General features: G+C 39.8%; 3 protein-coding genes across 5 annotated transcripts; 1 reads left to right on the top strand and 2 right to left on the bottom strand.

Moving 5' to 3' along the window:
* Window positions 1–1,034: 1,034 nt before the first annotated feature.
* On the top strand, window positions 1,035–6,180 carry tox4a (TOX high mobility group box family member 4 a). The gene is made up of 9 exons (XM_041991311.1): window positions 1,035–1,550; window positions 1,652–1,717; window positions 1,824–2,123; window positions 3,455–3,691; window positions 3,899–4,219; window positions 4,326–4,406; window positions 4,507–5,202; window positions 5,700–5,842; window positions 5,933–6,180. The coding sequence occupies exons 1-9, from the start codon at window positions 1,449–1,451 to the stop codon at window positions 5,988–5,990; spliced, it is 2,004 nt and encodes a 667-aa protein (XP_041847245.1). The 5' UTR covers window positions 1,035–1,448; the 3' UTR covers window positions 5,991–6,180.
* A 2,771-nt stretch (window positions 6,181–8,951) lies between these two features.
* Window positions 8,952–12,382, bottom strand: LOC121643787 (E3 ubiquitin-protein ligase Midline-1-like). 2 transcript variants are annotated; one of them, XM_041991314.1, is made up of 8 exons: window positions 12,228–12,382; window positions 11,893–12,002; window positions 11,465–11,748; window positions 11,041–11,358; window positions 10,870–10,962; window positions 10,708–10,780; window positions 10,529–10,618; window positions 8,952–9,305 (listed from the first exon to the last, which is right to left on the bottom strand). In XM_041991314.1, exons 1-8 carry the CDS (start codon window positions 12,230–12,232, stop codon window positions 9,187–9,189), a joined length of 1,092 nt encoding a protein of 363 aa, XP_041847248.1. In that variant the 5' UTR covers window positions 12,233–12,382; the 3' UTR covers window positions 8,952–9,186. The 2 variants fall into 2 exon arrangements, with proteins under 2 accessions (XP_041847248.1, XP_041847249.1); XM_041991315.1 differs by lacking the exon at window positions 11,893–12,002 and having other exon boundaries at window positions 12,228–12,381.
* A 267-nt stretch (window positions 12,383–12,649) lies between these two features.
* si:rp71-1g18.1 (uncharacterized protein LOC559922 homolog) lies at window positions 12,650–16,956 on the bottom strand. 2 transcript variants are annotated; one of them, XM_041991313.1, is made up of 4 exons: window positions 16,561–16,956; window positions 16,152–16,273; window positions 15,878–15,971; window positions 12,650–14,194 (listed from the first exon to the last, which is right to left on the bottom strand). In XM_041991313.1, the coding sequence occupies exons 1-4, from the start codon at window positions 16,886–16,888 to the stop codon at window positions 13,233–13,235; spliced, it is 1,506 nt and encodes a 501-aa protein (XP_041847247.1). In that variant the 5' UTR covers window positions 16,889–16,956; the 3' UTR covers window positions 12,650–13,232. The 2 variants fall into 2 exon arrangements, with proteins under 2 accessions (XP_041847247.1, XP_041847246.1); XM_041991312.1 differs by having other exon boundaries at window positions 15,878–15,974; window positions 16,561–16,955.
* Between the last annotated feature and the right edge of the window lie 333 nt (window positions 16,957–17,289).

Below are 17,289 nucleotides of genomic sequence, written 5' to 3'. Positions count from 1 at the left end.
GACATATTTCCTTTACAGATATTTGCTGTTTAAAAAAGCTGGTGCACTTAAACATACCATACAGTGAAAAGACAGAGTAAATTAAAACACATTCTTCCACTAATATATTAAATGATCTTTTAGATAGTTCCTCAGATACTGTACTGTTTGTCCAGTCTACTTGAAACTTGGCTCATGTGTTGTTTTAGAAGGGGGGTAAGGGCAGTGTTGATCGTAGGGACATGCTGAAGGTATACCCCCTTGTTTAGGGGTCTTCCTAAACAAGGCTTGGGTCTTCTGTGTGTCAGACCTAAGCCTGATCCCTCTGTTGCTAGGCAACATCAAGGGTACAGTCATACTTGTGGAGTAAAATGGTTATTCTGTGCGAATCTCTTATAAGGAATAATAGGCTCATAAAAACTGTTAAATGTTTAACTTTAATTCTGGTATTTTAGTTGATGATAATGATTAATATGGATAAGCACAAGTTTCTGTTTCTGAGTAAATTAGGTCTTCCAGTGGTGCGTTTAAATTCCCCCTAAATTTCCCTAAGATATTTTTTACTGCAAGAACTTTTCCCAACAACTGGGGACTTTTGGAGGGTTTTTCTCCTGACTCTGAGTTTCAACTACACTGGGTGGGAAAAAAAGAAAAGAAAATAGCCCTAATGCATTTTGCCCCACAAAACGGGCTTGCTTGGGAAGACTTAAATAGTACTTTTGAAAGTTTTGTTGGGTGGAGTTAAAGCACTTTAATAATGATTAAAAAAAAGAATATGAGGTCTATTTAGTTCTGTCTTAGACGTTTAGTAAATAAATAAATATGCCGAATATTTTATATACATATATATCATTTTGAAGAAAAAAAGGAGTCAAGCAGATAGAAATGACTGTATATTAAAGAACACTGTTCTCATTAACTTTACATGGTTCAGTGCAAAATTTAACTTAAAAAATATAGGTTCGATAAGTATCTTGGCTCCCAGAAAACCAACACAGATGCCGAAGCGATGACGTCTGTATTGTCAGGGAATAAACTCGATATTCCGACCGCACGTGAATCCAGCATTTCTTCCGTTCCGCTGACGTGTGGTAGAGGGCGCTCTCAGCAACACTACACCAAATGAATAGGATTTGGGCCCTTGGATAAACTTAAACCTCCAAGAAATATAATGCATAATTTTGTTAGTTTTTTTCTTTTATTGCAAGTTTTGATTATTTGTTTGTTATTATTTTAACACCGAGGAATTTAAAACGGTCGTTTGGTCTTCACAGCCAAGACAGTTTAGAATGGTCTCTTAACAAACGTTAAAGTCGGTTAACCCGGTTGTGTTTAGCTTGCTAGCTGCTAGCAGCTAAACTTAACACACCGGTAGTTTCTCCAGTAGGGAGGTATTTTGAAAAAAATCTGCGTTTTAATCAAGTATGAAGGTGTATCAGCATTATTATCTAAAGTAACGTTTTTTGAAAATGGACCTTAATTTTTACTCTGATCTGTCGGGTGGTTCTCAAAATGTTGATTCAGAGTTTTTGGACGCTCAGGCATACGGGGGATACTCTGAGGTGAATAAGGTAAGGCTACATCAGCTAGCAGTTGATTGGGAGAGGATGTATTTTATTAACATCGCCAATACATTGTGTCCGTTTACTTAAACACTAGCGGTCTGTTACAGTTTCCCGCAGGCGGCGATAATTATCTCACAATTACTGGAGCTGGTCACCCTTTTTTGTCCGCAGAGGTAAGTGAGTTAACTTAATAAACGTGGTAGTGTAGAAACACACCTTTTCTGATGTAAGCTGTATTTGTCCTTTATTAACCCAATGCCCCTTTCCTAAAAAATACAGCAGACATTCCATACACCCAGCCTCGGGGATGAGGTTTTCGAGATCCCCCCGATATCCCTCGATCCAGACCAAGCTCTCAGCATCAGCCACGCGGTGTCCCACTTCGAGCTGGCTGATGGGTCAGACAGTACCAGGGGATCATCGGGCTCTCGAAGCCTTGTTAGTAACCTGGTGGTTGAGGCCAACGACCCCTCCTTTGCTTCCACCTTTGTAAACTCTGGTACTCAGGGTCTGGAGCAGCTGAACCTTGGGACGATGGGCCAAGCTGGAGGGGGAGCCCTTCTAAGCTCCTCTGCACTGGTAAGTGTCCACTGGACTTTCACAAGTGATGTTTTGTGGTTAACACAATATATGATGCTAAAAAACGGTGTTTTGTGTGTGTGTGTGTTTTAGATGCAAATTGAGTTAATTACACTAAAATAGAATAAACAGCAAATTGAAGTTAAGGTGTAAACAAATCGATGAATTACTCCAGAAAGCTCATGTTGTGCCTGATGAGCAATAACAGGGCTCCATCTGTATCAGTTACATCAGTAAAATACAGACTTTATTTGATTACATAAACAATGTAATATCACTGCAATAGTAAGAGTAACAGGGTTGTTTTTTTATTATATATATATATATATATATATATATATATATATATATTTATATTTATTATAATTTTATTTATTTATTTATTCATTGCAATAAGTACATCAGTAAGTGCAGGTTTTTTGTATTATTCCGGCATACATTTCCTTAAAGGAAGACTGTGACAACAACAAGGACCTATAAGAAAAAAGATTGCATTGCTGCAAAAGAAAAGAAAAACAATGTTTTGCTCCCTGCTCTGAGATGCAGTTAAAATGAACTACACTAACCAGGTTTACATAACTGAGCAGATTTTTACTGAACCTAACTACATAGTTGTGAAATCACAAATCCACAAAGTTGGTACAAAATATTATTTTGAAAGAAATCAAGCTAGTGTATTTGATTTATCTCCACTTCTATGAATGCATGGTCTGTCAACAACTGCAGTATGATCTTCTCAGGCTGGCTTAATCCTGTTAAAAATAATACACTTTGTGTAATCTGGTCCATGTCTTTGCACAAAGCTATATAACTCATATAGTACAGCTCTTCTATCTGTCTCTCTACACAATAAACCAGTTAATAGTGTGGCATGCACTGGTTGACAGAAGTAGCCTTGTTTTCTATGTAAATGTCAGTCATATCTGAAAGGTGTAGTTTGGTAGTTGGATGTCAACACTGACATTAAGCCGTGATCACTGTGCCTTATTTAACAACAGCCCCAGAATGATCTTTTCCTGATACAACACTAACATACTGCATGTATGTGTAAAAAGACTATGACCTCATACATATATATGTAAACATGCTTTACTTCCTAAAAATAAGTATTTGGATCAGCTCCAAAAATCCAGTATATGTGAGGATGTAATTCTATAGTGTTTTATTAGTACTTTTACTCAGGTAAAACCTTACTATTTCTTCCTCCACTGACAAATAAAGACTCAAAATTATGAGTTCAACCTAAATGATTCTATTGTTACAGTACATTGACCATTTATGAATGCAGCTGAGAGTTATTTGTACATTATTGTGCTCTGTTCCCTTCACAGGAAATGGGGAATTCCTGTGGCTCACATTTCAGCAGTTCATCTCCCATGACTATCGATGTTCAACTTGGTGACATTGGTCATGGTCTTATGGACAGCAGTCAGCTTGCCACCATTAACCAGTCAGAGCTGGCTCTGGGTCTTGGTGGTGGTCATCACTCAGATGCAGCTGAGCAGCCACTGTCAGCAACACCGTCTCCAGCTGGGTCCTTGCTGGATGAGGACATGGATGACTTCAAGGTTAGGAGAAATGTAGTTAGAGGCCAACAGTAGTGTGCGCTTGCTCCCACCACTGCCTTCCTGATGTCTGTCCCAAGCCAACGTGTGCTACATGTTTTTGATTTCATGTCTTTGAGCCCACAATTTAAATGTATGTTTCAAAAATATATTTGGACATAATTAGATATTTTGTTTCATTAAGTACCACTTTCTCTTTTCCTTTTACAGATGAGTGTGCTGGTAGACTCCTCAATGTCCCTGTCCTCTGTCCTCTCCCACTCAGCTCCCCCTTTAACTGTCTCCCTGGCTACAGCCAGGAGGAGTGGGGGCAAACCTGCTGCTTTAGCCTCAGCAGCTGAAATGGCAGGTGCAAAGAAAGGAAGGAAAAAGAAAGATCCCAATGAGCCACAGAAGCCAGTTTCAGCATATGCCTTGTTCTTTAGAGACACCCAGGCAGCCATTAAAGGCCAGAACCCAAATGCCTCCTTTGGGGAGGTGTCAAAGATTGTGGCCTCCATGTGGGACAGCCTAGCTGAGGATCAGAAACAGGTAAATGAACAGATTTGTATCCATGCTGACAAATGAAGAATAACACTGAGAATTCAGAAACATGGTATTTTATTTTCAACGGTGGTCCTTGATTTGTTTCCTGAAGGTGTATAAGAGGAAGACAGAAATGGCAAAAAAGGAGTATTTGAAAGCACTTGCAGCATATAAAGCCAACCAGCTATCACAGGTAACATCTTGTGGTCCTCCAAGAGAAGACCCCTTCTTTTTGTATTTTATTAATGTCACTTCTGTTTCTTATTTAAATCTTTAAATTGGTCCCACCCCAGTCTGCTGCAGAGGAGATGGACACTGCCCCTTCACCACCTCCACCAGCAGTCAATCTGAATCCTACTGTCCGTCTCACTACCAGTCAGCAGGCTGGCTGCCCAACTCCAACTAACAGCAGTGTGGAAGAGAACACCATCACCGACATTTGTGCTTCCAACATCATCCTGGACGTCCCTGAGATGATCACACGTTCTCGCGTGGGAGCCAACAAAGCCTCTGCTCCTGGAACCGCAGTGGCTCCGGCACAGACCATCACCAAGATCATTATCCCAAAGCACTTGCTGCAGGGAAGGGGGCAGGTGGTGACCGTGCTGCCCGCGGGGGTCCGTACCTTGCAGCCAACCCTCATGGTCTCAAGTGCCTCTCGTCAGCCACCACCGCTGCAGCAGATGCAGGGTGCACCGCCTCTGCCAAGGCTCCAGCAGATGGCACCAGCTCCCCCTCCATTACAGGCCAAACCCCGAGAGGGAAGCACCACTCCAGGCCACACTGTGTCTGTCACAGCAACACCTCCACCTCCACTACAGATTAAAATACTCCCAGCGTCTATTTCCAACAAAGAGGTTACATCAATTATTGTTCCCACTGCTGCAGCTGCAACCACATCTGCCCAGGCGGTGCACGCAGTGAACTCTGCTGAGACGTCAGGAAATTCAGACGAGGATGTCGTCACCGAAGTGCTGCATTCAGAAGAGGTAGGTTTAGCACAAACTTAGCTGCTGCACTCAAAACTTGTTCATCCACACATGAAGGATTTATTTTTGGTTGAATAATTAGTGACTGAAACATATTTCTTAGCTTGCTTATAATTTTATCCCCAGTCTGTGTGAAGTGGTTGTCATGGTGATTGTTTTCCAACATTAAGTGCAGTGTAGACCCATTCAGAGCTACGTCTGGCAACTAACAATTATCAGCAGTAACATTTAAGCTTGTGTTTTATTGAGATTTTCTTTTATACACATCCAATTTTAAATTAGTAAATTAGTACATTTAACCGCCTCCCCTTTTTCTCCCCTAAATAAATAAATAAAGCTTAACACCAAAACCAAAATGATCCAACTTCGGTGCTGAGATGTTTAGATTTACATATAAATCTGGGATACTTTCCCATTTGTTTTTAATTTGCTCTTGCTTTCACTACAGATGAAATCATACAGGCATGTAATGCTGTTGCATTTTTGTGACCATTTAGGATGAGATGGAGGTGAATGGGTCCAGTGATGGTGCCATCATGAAGAGCGTATGTGTGAGGGCAGGCTGCAACAACCCAGCAGTAGACAGTGAAGACTGGGACAAAGAATACTGCAGCAATGAATGTGTGGCCACTCACTGCAGGTGTGTAGTCGTTGAATAGCTTTTATTATCTTTTTTGCTGTTTTTGTAGCAGACAGAACTTTTTCTGATGTGATATTTTCTGTTTTCTAGGGATGTGTTTAAAGCGTGGTGCTCCATCAGAAATCAGAACCTGGGAACGGTGAAGTGAAGAGCAGTTTATTACCAGAGTTAATAGTTGGAAAAACAGGATTTGGCAAAGAAATTGATCAAATTCATTTTTTTTTTTAGCCAAGAAGTATTTCTATTTCTTACTGTTTTCTACAGATATAACAGTTAACTTTTCATGACAGTAGATTTGTTTTTTTCTTTGTTTTTTTTTTTGCAAAAAGGTTCAGATTCAAAGACAGCCATACCATCCTAGAGTTGTTGACTTTGTTACAAGAATGTTCTTAGTGTGTATAAATACCAAGTATTATGGTCTTTCAGTCAGGCATCGGGATTTAAAGGCAGCTAGAGGAGATGAAAAGGTGATGACATTTCTGCTCTTAAAGTTTTTTTTGATCGTAAGTTATAGGAAAAGACCAGAAGACATAGCTAAACTTTTCAAGTTTTTTTTCTTACAGTAGACATTGTAAAGCATTCATGGTTGGGTTTAGTACACACTTGTAAAGTGTTCTGCTGTTGAGTAGAATAACCTCTAACAGTTATAAATGAGCCTTAGTTTGTTTAGTTTGTATATATTCGGTACTGATGGTGGCCTTCTCAGCGGTTTATTGTCTTCATGTTGTTTTGTAAAATATTTTATTCAAACCACTCTTCATGTCTTAATAAATTGGCAAGTTTGCTGGAATTTGCTGATGTATTTTTCTTTTGTTTTCCACGTTCTCTAAAGCTGTAACTGTTGAGAGGAAACGCAACGTCAGCTGAAAGTGCTGAAACCATTTTATCTTTTTTTACGTATGTACACACCATTCTCCCTTCACTCAGCCAGGCTCTACATCAGGGATACACTGGGGTGGCAGAGCTTAACGTTAAGTTCTGCACAAGTCTGAGTCTGAATCAGGTCTGTTGCAGCCAACCTGCAAGATACCGGCCCTCGAGAACCAGGACTGAGGATCACTGCCCTACATGTAGATCTTGGTTAAAGCATCATGAACAGAAATAGGACCCTCAAGTCTTTTTCTTTTAGAAGTCTTTCCCTTTTTTCGTGGCATGTACATCCTAGCTCAGCTAGGCTGAATGAGTAGCAGCATAGCATGTTTTCTCTACGGAGATGCTCTATCAGGTTCAGATCTTAACTTCAGAGACTTCCTGAAGTTACACCCGTTTTATTTTCCAGGGAAAAAACTCAGTGGCTTAAGTGTGAATCCATCTAACTCCTTATCCTGTTGGAGGAAAAAAACACCCCGACAGGATGGTTATGTCACAACTGTTTACCTGAGGAGTGGTGCTACTGAGTCATTTTAAATTAGGGTCAAACAAACCCATCTTTGCTGAATCAGATCTGGTTTGGTTTGGGTCATTCAGATTTTTTTTTCTTTTTCAAACCCCAGTTTTGTGTTTCTTTAGAAAAACTTCTAATAACTCATGGCTTATTGCTAGTAAAGCAGTATATTTGAAAGACCTCCAAATAGCTTGGCAGACAGATCCAATTTGTGCCTCTTTTTTTTGGTCACATCTGCGAACACTTCTGGCTCATGGTTTAGCTTTTACTCTTGCATCCATCATCAAATATGGAAACACTTGTCAGCAGGTGCATGACTTCTTAATTATGTTGAGATCCATCCAGAATCCTGTCAATTTGCAGAAGCAAATTTATGGGGGTAGGAAGTGCCAGCTCAGCTGTGAAGGTCATATAAGGGGTCTTGATACTTACAGACAGCAATAATGACTCAAATTAATCTTTTGAAAGCAAGCAGACACATCCAGACTCAATTCAGTATTTTAAAACTCTCTCTTATGGTGATGAAACCTTTATCTAGTATGATGATATGATTCATCGTTGAGCTGTCGTCTGTCATCAGTGGTTCATATCCAGGGAAAGTTTGTTTATTTAGTTATTTTATTGTTTTGAAAACAGTATAAACATGAAGCTGTCATATAGCTGACTTCACATCAAGACTCAAAATTACTACTTAGACTTTTATGTAGAACTGTAACAATTAGATTTAGTTTTTGTATAAATATGTGAGGACCCTTGTGAAAATGTACCACAAGTGTTTCTGCCAACTTAAAGGTCAGTACTTCAAACAGCCAAGTTCAAAACTAACAACAAAGCCAGAAATCTGGGAGTATTCATGGATCAGACCTGAATTTCAGCAGTTAGACAGTTGTGAAGTGAAGATATCGAGGGTTAAAGGACTGATGACTCAGCAGGATTTAGAAAAACTTGTCCATGCTTTATATTTAGTGGACCAGACTACTGTAATACTGTCCTCACAGGTCTCCCTAAAAAGTCCATCAAACAGCTGCAGTTAGTCCAGAACGCTGCTGCTCGCGTCCTCGCTAAGACCAGGAAAGTAGATCATGTAACTCCAGTTCTCAGATCTTTACACTGGCTTCCTGTTTGTCAAAGAATTGACTTTAAAATCCTGCTGTTAGTTTACAAAGCGCTGAATGGTTTAGAGCCAAACTACATTCAGGATCTTCTGGTTTCGTTATGAACCAACCAGGTCCCTCAGGTCATCAGGGTCAGGTCTACTATCTATTCCCAGAGTCAGAACTAAACATGGAGGCAGTGTTTAGCTTTCACGCTCCTCACATGTGGAACAAACTCCTGCAGAAAACTGCAGGTCTGCTGAAACTCAGCAGTTTTAAATCATTGTTAAAAAATTTTCTATTTTCCGCCTTTTATCAGAACAACTGTTAATTCCTCACACTAGATTTCTGTTTTCTTTTAATTCCTTTTATTTCTTTTAAAAGTTTGTTTTTGAGTTCTGAGTTATTTGGCCAGTTATCTGAATGCTGTGACAGTGTGCAGGGTTATTCATAAAGCCTTGACAACAGAGACTGCTTGGTGGATCTGCATGATAAGGACCTAAACACACCGTCTGGGTCAGCTCTGCCTTGAACGTGTTCAGCTGTGTAAAGGTGGTAATTATTTAATAAATGCAAAAATTAAAAAGGTAACCAAGAAATATGATACTGAAATAAACCTAGAATTCTGATAAAACCAAAATGAAAATATTTATTGTTGCCCTTATATTCGGCTGCTGATGGTAAGATGGAAGTCCCAAATCTTCCATCTCATGAAGCATAAATTGTCTGGAGTTGACATAAAGCCTGCATCAACAGAAACAATCAAGTGCCTCTTAAGATCACAATATGAGGTAAATAAATAGCCGATCTTCTGACCTCCAAACCAAGATACTTATTTGAGTCTGTGGCCACTACACCACAGATGTTCAGAGTGTCTGTAGGTTATCACTCTGATGCGTCCTTTGCTTGTCTCCTCTCCCTTCTGTACCACCATCTTCGGCTTCTGGAGGTTTGCGGCTCTTCAGTGGATGATCGACCAATAGTTCTGTGCAGGGATTTAAGATAAAAAGATGTTAAGTGATCATTTGCACACATTTGCTCCCTATAGTGTTAAACTAGTCTAACATATGCATTCATACAACCACTGGCAAAAAAATAAAGAAGGCATACACCTCAGTGTTGAAAAACAACATCATTCAGATTCTAACTTTCTCACACAGACGTTGACAGATCAGCTGTGCAGGATGGACCTTTAGCATGGACAATGTTTTCTTTTTTGGTTTTCCCCCCCAATTCCCAACATAAATTTTCAATCATGACAGCAATATGGACTGTTGTCTGACCATTTCATTGTGTTGATAAAATCAGGCTAATGACTAATCATAATTATAATCATGGCTTATTTAAAGGTAAAGTGTGTAAAAGTTACTCACATCTAGTAGTAAAGATGGGCATAGAAATGATTTCAAATGATAAGCGGAGTTGTGAATGGACGGTGGCCACCAGTGGCCAAAATTATTACAGACATAAACATGTTTTGATCTGCGAGTGGATCCAGTGATCTACAGGTAACTTACTTTAAATTGTGCATGTTTACTGTCTTTTTATATTTGCCTTTCAAGGTGTTACTTATTCCAAAGCTGGTGCTGCAGTTTTAAGAGCCCCCTTGCTTTAAAACAGCTTATAACTGACATATAAGATTGAAGCCTGTGACCCCTCACAGTGGCCTGTTCTGTTTAATTATGCAGACAACAGACAATGATGTTTAAACCATTGCACAGATTTTTTTTTTTTTTATTATGGTGGTCATTTTATTTGTTTATCTTATGATATTTGGTATCATTGTTAATGCAGGAGTAGCTTTGTTATTTTAAGATTTTGCTTTCTCTTCTTACAGTTCTACAGTGCAATACTGCTACTGTGGTGCTACTAATATTGACAGTGAGAATTTGTGGGGGTACCACAAAACAGTTGTGCTTAGGGCACCCAAATAGCTGGCAGCAGCCTGGCCTGATTTTAACCCATAGTTTTCCATTTCTTTTGTTGTGTTAAAGGAAAATTGCTTTGAGCTTTCTGTCTCGATGCTTAACGCCTTCCTTGGTTGACCTGTATGTTTCCATTTTACAATTTTCCTATGTTTATTTTTTAGTTTTTTACTTGCTTCAAATACAACTAACTGGAAACAACCATCATATTTTACCACACTCTGTAATTGATTCCCTCATTTTGTGGGAATCTGTGTGGAAGCAGAGGCTGGTGGAGTCTTACCCATGATAGTGGAATAAATGCGATGATCGTGAGTCTGTTGTTTCTCCAGCGACTCTCTTAGTGTCTGATTTTCCACAGAGTAGTTATAAGCTAGTTGGAAACAAAGCAGAATAAAAGTTGATGACAGTAGCTCTTTGCAAAACACAAAACAAGCATGGGTTCAACCCTGCTTTTCTTACCATAATACAGAACAATGAACCAAAGAAGGAGTAGGACCACCGTGACACCATTGATGTGCGAGTCAGCAGGATTCTGGGTTTTAAAAAACTGATGTCAGACCAGAAAAATGTTGAAATCCAATGGTGAAATATTTTAAATCAATTATATAATGTAGAGCTCACATCACGTTGGGTGCCTCTTTGCGGTTTCATTACAGTACTGAAGGATTCTGTAATTTGCTCCTTGAGCATTTTGAAGTGCTGGTCCATGTTGTCCTGTTGAAAACACAAACACACACATACTTTACTCTCCTCAATATGACATTCCAACTTTTACCATGTTATTGAACTCACAGTCAGTTGTCTCCACAGGACACTGGAAAGATCTGTGGCTCTGCTGAGTTGCTTGCTTTCCAGGGCGCAGATGTTGCAGATGTAGCGCCTGGATGATCTGCAGTAGTATCTCAGTACTTCATCGTTGTGCTCTGGGCATTTCCTCTCCTGGAGATCACTCAGAGGTTCCACCAGGGGGTGTCCCGTGAAGACCAGCAGTTCAAGGTGGTCCTTCACGTGCTGTTTGCACATTGACACCTCACACTTCAGACATGTTTTAATAGCCAGAATGTTCTTCTCTGGGCAGCAGTCGCAATACACACATTTTGTCTCGGTTTCCTACAATAAAAAATCAGATGAAGATGAGTGCGATGATATATTCGTCCAAAGAGAGCCTACAACAGAGACTGAATGATGCCATTAGAAGGCTATTTATAGTAGGTACCCTCCTAGTCTTGTTCAACTTGAACTCCTCTGCAATGTTGGCCAACGCATAGCTCTTCTGTACCCTAACAGTTTCTCCAAAAGTTGCCCTGCAGTCTGGGCAACGGAAAGATGTGTCTGCCAACAAGTGATCCACCAGGTTTTCTAGACAGCGTGTACACATGCTGTGTCCACAGGGCAGCTGTAAAGGATCCTTAAAAATGTCCTGGCACACTGGGCAAGTTAGCAATTCCTCAAGACGGGTATGATCGGAGTCGTCCATATTCAACTCTTGATCATCAAAGCCTGTGGCAGAGCAAAAAAACAGCACAAAAGAAAAAGTTAAATACAGACTTATTACGGCCCTACGCTGCAGCCTTTGTAAACATGTCCTGTTACGTTTGTTTTAATTGTAAATGTATATACATGAAAATACTGCTTAATTTCTACCTTGAACCAAAAGCCTGCGTAGTAATTTTTTCTTCTTCCGTAGGTAGACTAACAAGCTAAAAGTGAAAGAACTGTAGAGATTACAGTCGTACTTCCTGATGGGGCGGAGCCTACAAACATCCAGATGGGACATGGACCAGAGTGGTTTAAGTAGAAAAAAACTTTTAAATCAGGCACTGATATATACATATTTAAATTAATTAACTAATACCGTACTATTGGTTTTAATAGTACGTTGGCTTCTGTTTCTTTAGCAAGGTCTAACTGGTTCAGGTTCAAACTAACGTCTACGAAGAAAAATAAACGGACTAAGTCCTAAGAAAAAACTACTTTACCTCATAGGATTGAAACCCTTTATCCGGAGTACATCCAACTTCTTCAAGAAAAAAAGAAAAGAAAGTTCATCGTAACATTTGATTTGCCATTTTCTAATCCTGTCTTCTACGGTTCAAATTCAGTTGCGCAACAGCCTGCAGTACGGTAAAGGTGATGTATGGATCCTGCGAAAGGACAAAAAGGACTAGAGTGGAATAATTTAAAACTAGAGCTATCTTTAACGGCACGAAATCAGCATCAAAGAGCCTGTCAACCTACACATAACAAGGGGTTTGTTATGTGTAGGTTGACTCAAGCAACCGGGACAGTGAGATTGCATTTAGTAAGAAAATTAATCCATCATGATATGACACAAAATGTGACTGGGCTTGTGACCTAAGTCATAATGGCACATCAGGTTTAATGAGTCAATTACAACCCGTTCAAAATGGATGTTTTATTGGATAGTGGTTTTACAAAATAAAGCAGAATTTATTTTGAGACACAAGACAAAAGTTATTTACCAGCAGTTGTAGAAAAAAACAAGTCAATATAGCTTATACAGTATATGTAGTAAGAAGCAGTAAAAAACTTAGGCCTTTCAAATAAGGAATGTAGATCAGCTGTGTTTGTCCATATGTAAATTTGAAGATTTTAATAATGTCTTATAGTCAATCGAGCCTCTAGTTGATATTTAAAGCATGTTTTTCTTTTTTGGGTCATAACAAGACATTTATTTACATTCAGTAATCTTACTATGAGAACAAAGTACAAACCCCCCTCCTACAAACAACAACAAAAACTATCAGTGTATTTACTGAATATAAAATCTATAAAGGCTTCCCTGTTCTCCCTTTCTGGGGAGACAATATATGGCACTGATGGGGAATATTTTCAGTCTTGGATAAATCTTGAAGTTTTCTAATCTAAGTCTGCAAAAATAATTCAGTGTTTTAGTCTGAGGTAGACAATGGTGAAACCACTGCAACCAGCCACTGACTTTTTATTTATTAATTTTTTTAACGCTACATGCCAGCGATCGTTCTGAAGGATGGAACAAAGATATTACAGTTGTTCATTTTGTGTTTCTCCAAATTTCTCATAATCCTGAACATTTTACCACACGCGGTGCAGCTGAAAGGTTTCTCTCCAGAGTGAAACCTCAAATGTGCTTTGAGATTGTCTCGCAGACGGAAGCTTTTGCCGCACTGCGTACAGGTGTGCGGCCTTTCCCCCGTGTGGAACCTCAGGTGTCGACGAAGGCTCTTTCTTAGGGCGAATGTCTTCGAGCATGCTGAACACGGATATGGCTTTTCTCCCGTGTGGAATCGTTCGTGTCTCCGCAGAATCTTCCTACGCTTGAATGCTTTCCCACAAATGTTGCAAATGTAGCCATCACGTGAGTGGGTAACTACCTTCTGGAGACGCCAAATGCCACCTTCACATTGGGTGAAGCAGCAGAGGCGATGGCCTGTGTGGGGACCCTGATGGCGGCGGAGGTCTTTGGGTAGGGGCCACCCTGATTTTAGGTTAGAATCACTGACCTTTGCAGCACCGTCCTGAGTCTTCATCTCTGTCTCAGGCACTGTGAGCATGTTTACCAGCTGTACTCTACAGGGACGCAGCAACTTTTGATCTGGAGAGGTGAACTTCAGTTTCATCTGGAGATGGTTCTTGGTCTCCTTAGGGGTGTGGATCCGCTCCCACACCCCAACTTGTGCAGGGGTTACAGCTCCATCGGATGGAGATGGACTATATGCCGTGCCCTTAGCGGTGCTGACACAGGCTTGCTGGGGTTCAGTTTGTTCAGGTTTCTCTGAGCTGTCAGGTTTGGGTGCAGGAGAGTCTGGTTTAAGGATTAACGGGCAAACATACTTCACCTTCTCCCCAGAGGTGGCACTACTTGTATCTGGCTGAACAACAAGAAGCTTCTTTTTAGAAGATGAGCTCTGTGTAGATCCACGTTTTGGTGTTTCTGAACCCATCTCTGCAGAGGGAAAAATACACATTTTTTAAATGATGATATGAATTAACATCAACCTTGCATTTGTGAATGCTGCTCAATGCACTTCAAAGAGTGTAATTCATAACATCCACATTCAACTGAATTTCTAGACAGCATTCAAACTGCAGGTTATTTTTTATAGTGTTAGTTGTCTTGATATTGCTAGCCAGCGTTTATAGTTGGCATGTACAAACCACTGTTGTATCCTAATTCATAAATACTGTTCAACATTTTGAAAACGCATGTCTGCACGGTAAATGGCATTCACAAACACAGACAAACAATGTGATTAGTGAGGACATCCTGACTCTATACTGTTGTCTTTTACAGAAATTCAAAATACATAAGGGGAATAGATGTTGAGAGGGGTATAGCCCCAGGACTCTGCATTAGTTCTTATTTGGTTCCTTTATAGAAACAACTTAAAACTGGCAGCAGCTCTAAACCAGCAATGGGAGGACTTTGGTTGGCATGGGTAGACTGGGTCTGTCAGGAGGCCATCTTTTAAAATATAGGAGCTAAAATAATGGTATTTAGAAAGATGACTTAAGATTTAGCAGAATATAATGTAAACTTTTAACGCTTAATATCTTATTCATCTATTGACATTAAAGCGGGTAACTTGTTCTAGTAGTCATCCAAAATTAAAAACACGAACCTGTGAAGATGTATAAACATGGCCTCATAAAGGATATGTTGAGGCTTGGTGGATCTCACATTTATCTGAGGTTCTGACTGATATGACTAACATAAATATTAGTAACCAGGAGGCCTATTCACAATGTGGTAAACCGCCATCAGATTAAAGCAGTGTGTACAGCTTTTTATATGCTGCTTTTATTTGCATGTTTTATATCATTATATTTTATATATGAAGTATCTGAATGGGTGACACTTATAAATCTTGTTGTACTTGTTACAATGGCAATAAAGATATTCTATTCTATTCTAATGCCACTGTGCACACTGTGATTTTCAGTTACAATAGAGATAAGGGTTTTTGATTATTTGTGCAGCTGTGATGCTCAAATTCAGGATGTAACACAGAACACAGCTGCCAAGGAATTTGAGTTGTTTTTTTTTTTAAACCATGAAGCCTCACCACCAGAGCAAATTTAAAATTCTGCTAGTTGCAGGGCCATAATTAGATGCCACTAGAGGCCATCAGGAAGCCACCACTCAACCGATGACACTTGTAAGTGTAATCCATGTGTTTTTTGAAGCAATTATTTCTGAATGACCAAATATTTATCCACCCACACTTCCTTTTCCTCACTGAACCTGTCCTGCTTAGTGTAACTGGAAAGTGAGGATTATTCCAACATGTACTGGGACAACTTCCACATCTTAGCAAAGAATTCATGTTTCAAACTATCTGGTTTTAGCTAACTTTACAAGAGATAGACATACAGTAACTATTAAAATTTCACTTCTTTTGCTGCTGGGAATCATTCACAATTTATAGCCACTCTATAAATAATATAAGAAGTATTTCATATTGACTCGTGGATGCAACTTCCTATAATAATACTGATCAAATCTAACTCAAAGTAACAGCAAACGCAAGCACTACTTGTTTAATCTGCACACTCCAAAGTCTCCAAGGCATTTTAGCTCACACTGTTTGCTTCCGTTAGTGCGTCAGCCTTCGATTTCAGCTCTTACCATGCAAAAGAACTTCGGTTTGAGCACCGTTATCAGCCGTAGACTTAGCCTCAAGGACGCTCAACTCCACCATGTTTAAAGTGTCTGCTACAGTCTGCTTCAAAACAGTTGCATGAATGTTAATTCAGTGAAGGAAACACATTCAATTAAAACACAATCATTATTTAAGAACTGCTGCTTAAAAAAAAAAAAAAAAAAAAAAAAAAAAAAGCTTAAGTTTTACCCGTTCTTGTTCAAGCCACAGGTGATTTACACCCTGTGATCTCTCACTGACCTGATCCTTCAAAGGCAGCCACTCGGGGTCAGCATGGCCATTATCTTCAGCCAGGAGGATTTCAGATGGAATGAGACACCCCTCCACCAACGCCGCACTGGGATCCCTCAAACAACTACAATCTAAGAGTAAAGAGGAGTATTTTATGGAGAGGGGGGAGGGGTTGCGACAGGGCAGCAGATACATTCCTCATTTTATTTAGGTGATCGGTGCAATAACTGCAAGTGCTGAAAGAACGCTAACACATGCATGGTATGCTTATGTGCGCTGATGGCACTAAATTACGTTAAGATCTGGATTTTATTTTGCAGCTTAACCCTTTCTGCACCCTCCTCTTACACTGTTTCCTCCAGCCTAGCCACAGACTTCATGTGGATGTAACAGCATTTAAAACTCAAACAGTGCATACCAGAAAGCTCCAACGGCGAACAGACATCTTCCTCCACCTGAATACCGATGCTGCGTTTTGTGTCTTCAAACCATAGACTGTCCTGCATCTCCAAGGGTTTGCTTTCCCTTTTGTCCTGAGCCAGGCCCACATCCACAGGCGAGGCTCGGTATCTGCTCTCGAACAGTTTGACCAACTCCACCGAAGCAGCTTTGACCAGCGCCCCCAGCAACGACTCCACCTGCGCCTGGAGGTTCACGACGCCCGCCGACATTATAGCTGCTCGGTCTCCACGAAAACCTGAGATTACGCAAAAACAGTTTAAGAAACGAATGTCAACATTTAGCATATATCACTATTTACCAACGGAAGCCACATGGCTTGCAGAAAAAAGGGCGTGTCTTGTTTTTGGCGCAGGCGCTCCTCAAATACGAACCGAAAACGGGCGGAACAAAGTCCGAGTCCTGTACCCATGTTTACGTCCTCATGTTCTATTTAACCCTAATTTACTGATTCGTTTTTTTCTTCTTCTTTTTGTGTATGAAAATCTTTTAATGACTAAATAAAGATCATTCTCTCCTATCTCGATATGAGGAGTAAAAAAAATCCGCACATAAGACTGAAATGTTTTTTTTTGTTTGTTTTTTGTAAGTTTTGTGTGTTTGGGGAAATACATACTATATAAATAATAAGTTAAATTAATAATAACCTTAATAGACTGACAATAGACAATAAACAATGTATTTAATT

Source organism: Melanotaenia boesemani, chromosome 8, assembly GCF_017639745.1.
Source record: "Melanotaenia boesemani isolate fMelBoe1 chromosome 8, fMelBoe1.pri, whole genome shotgun sequence".
NCBI lineage: Eukaryota > Metazoa > Chordata > Actinopteri > Atheriniformes > Melanotaeniidae > Melanotaenia > Melanotaenia boesemani.
This window is presented reverse-complemented; position numbering and strand designations above follow the sequence as displayed.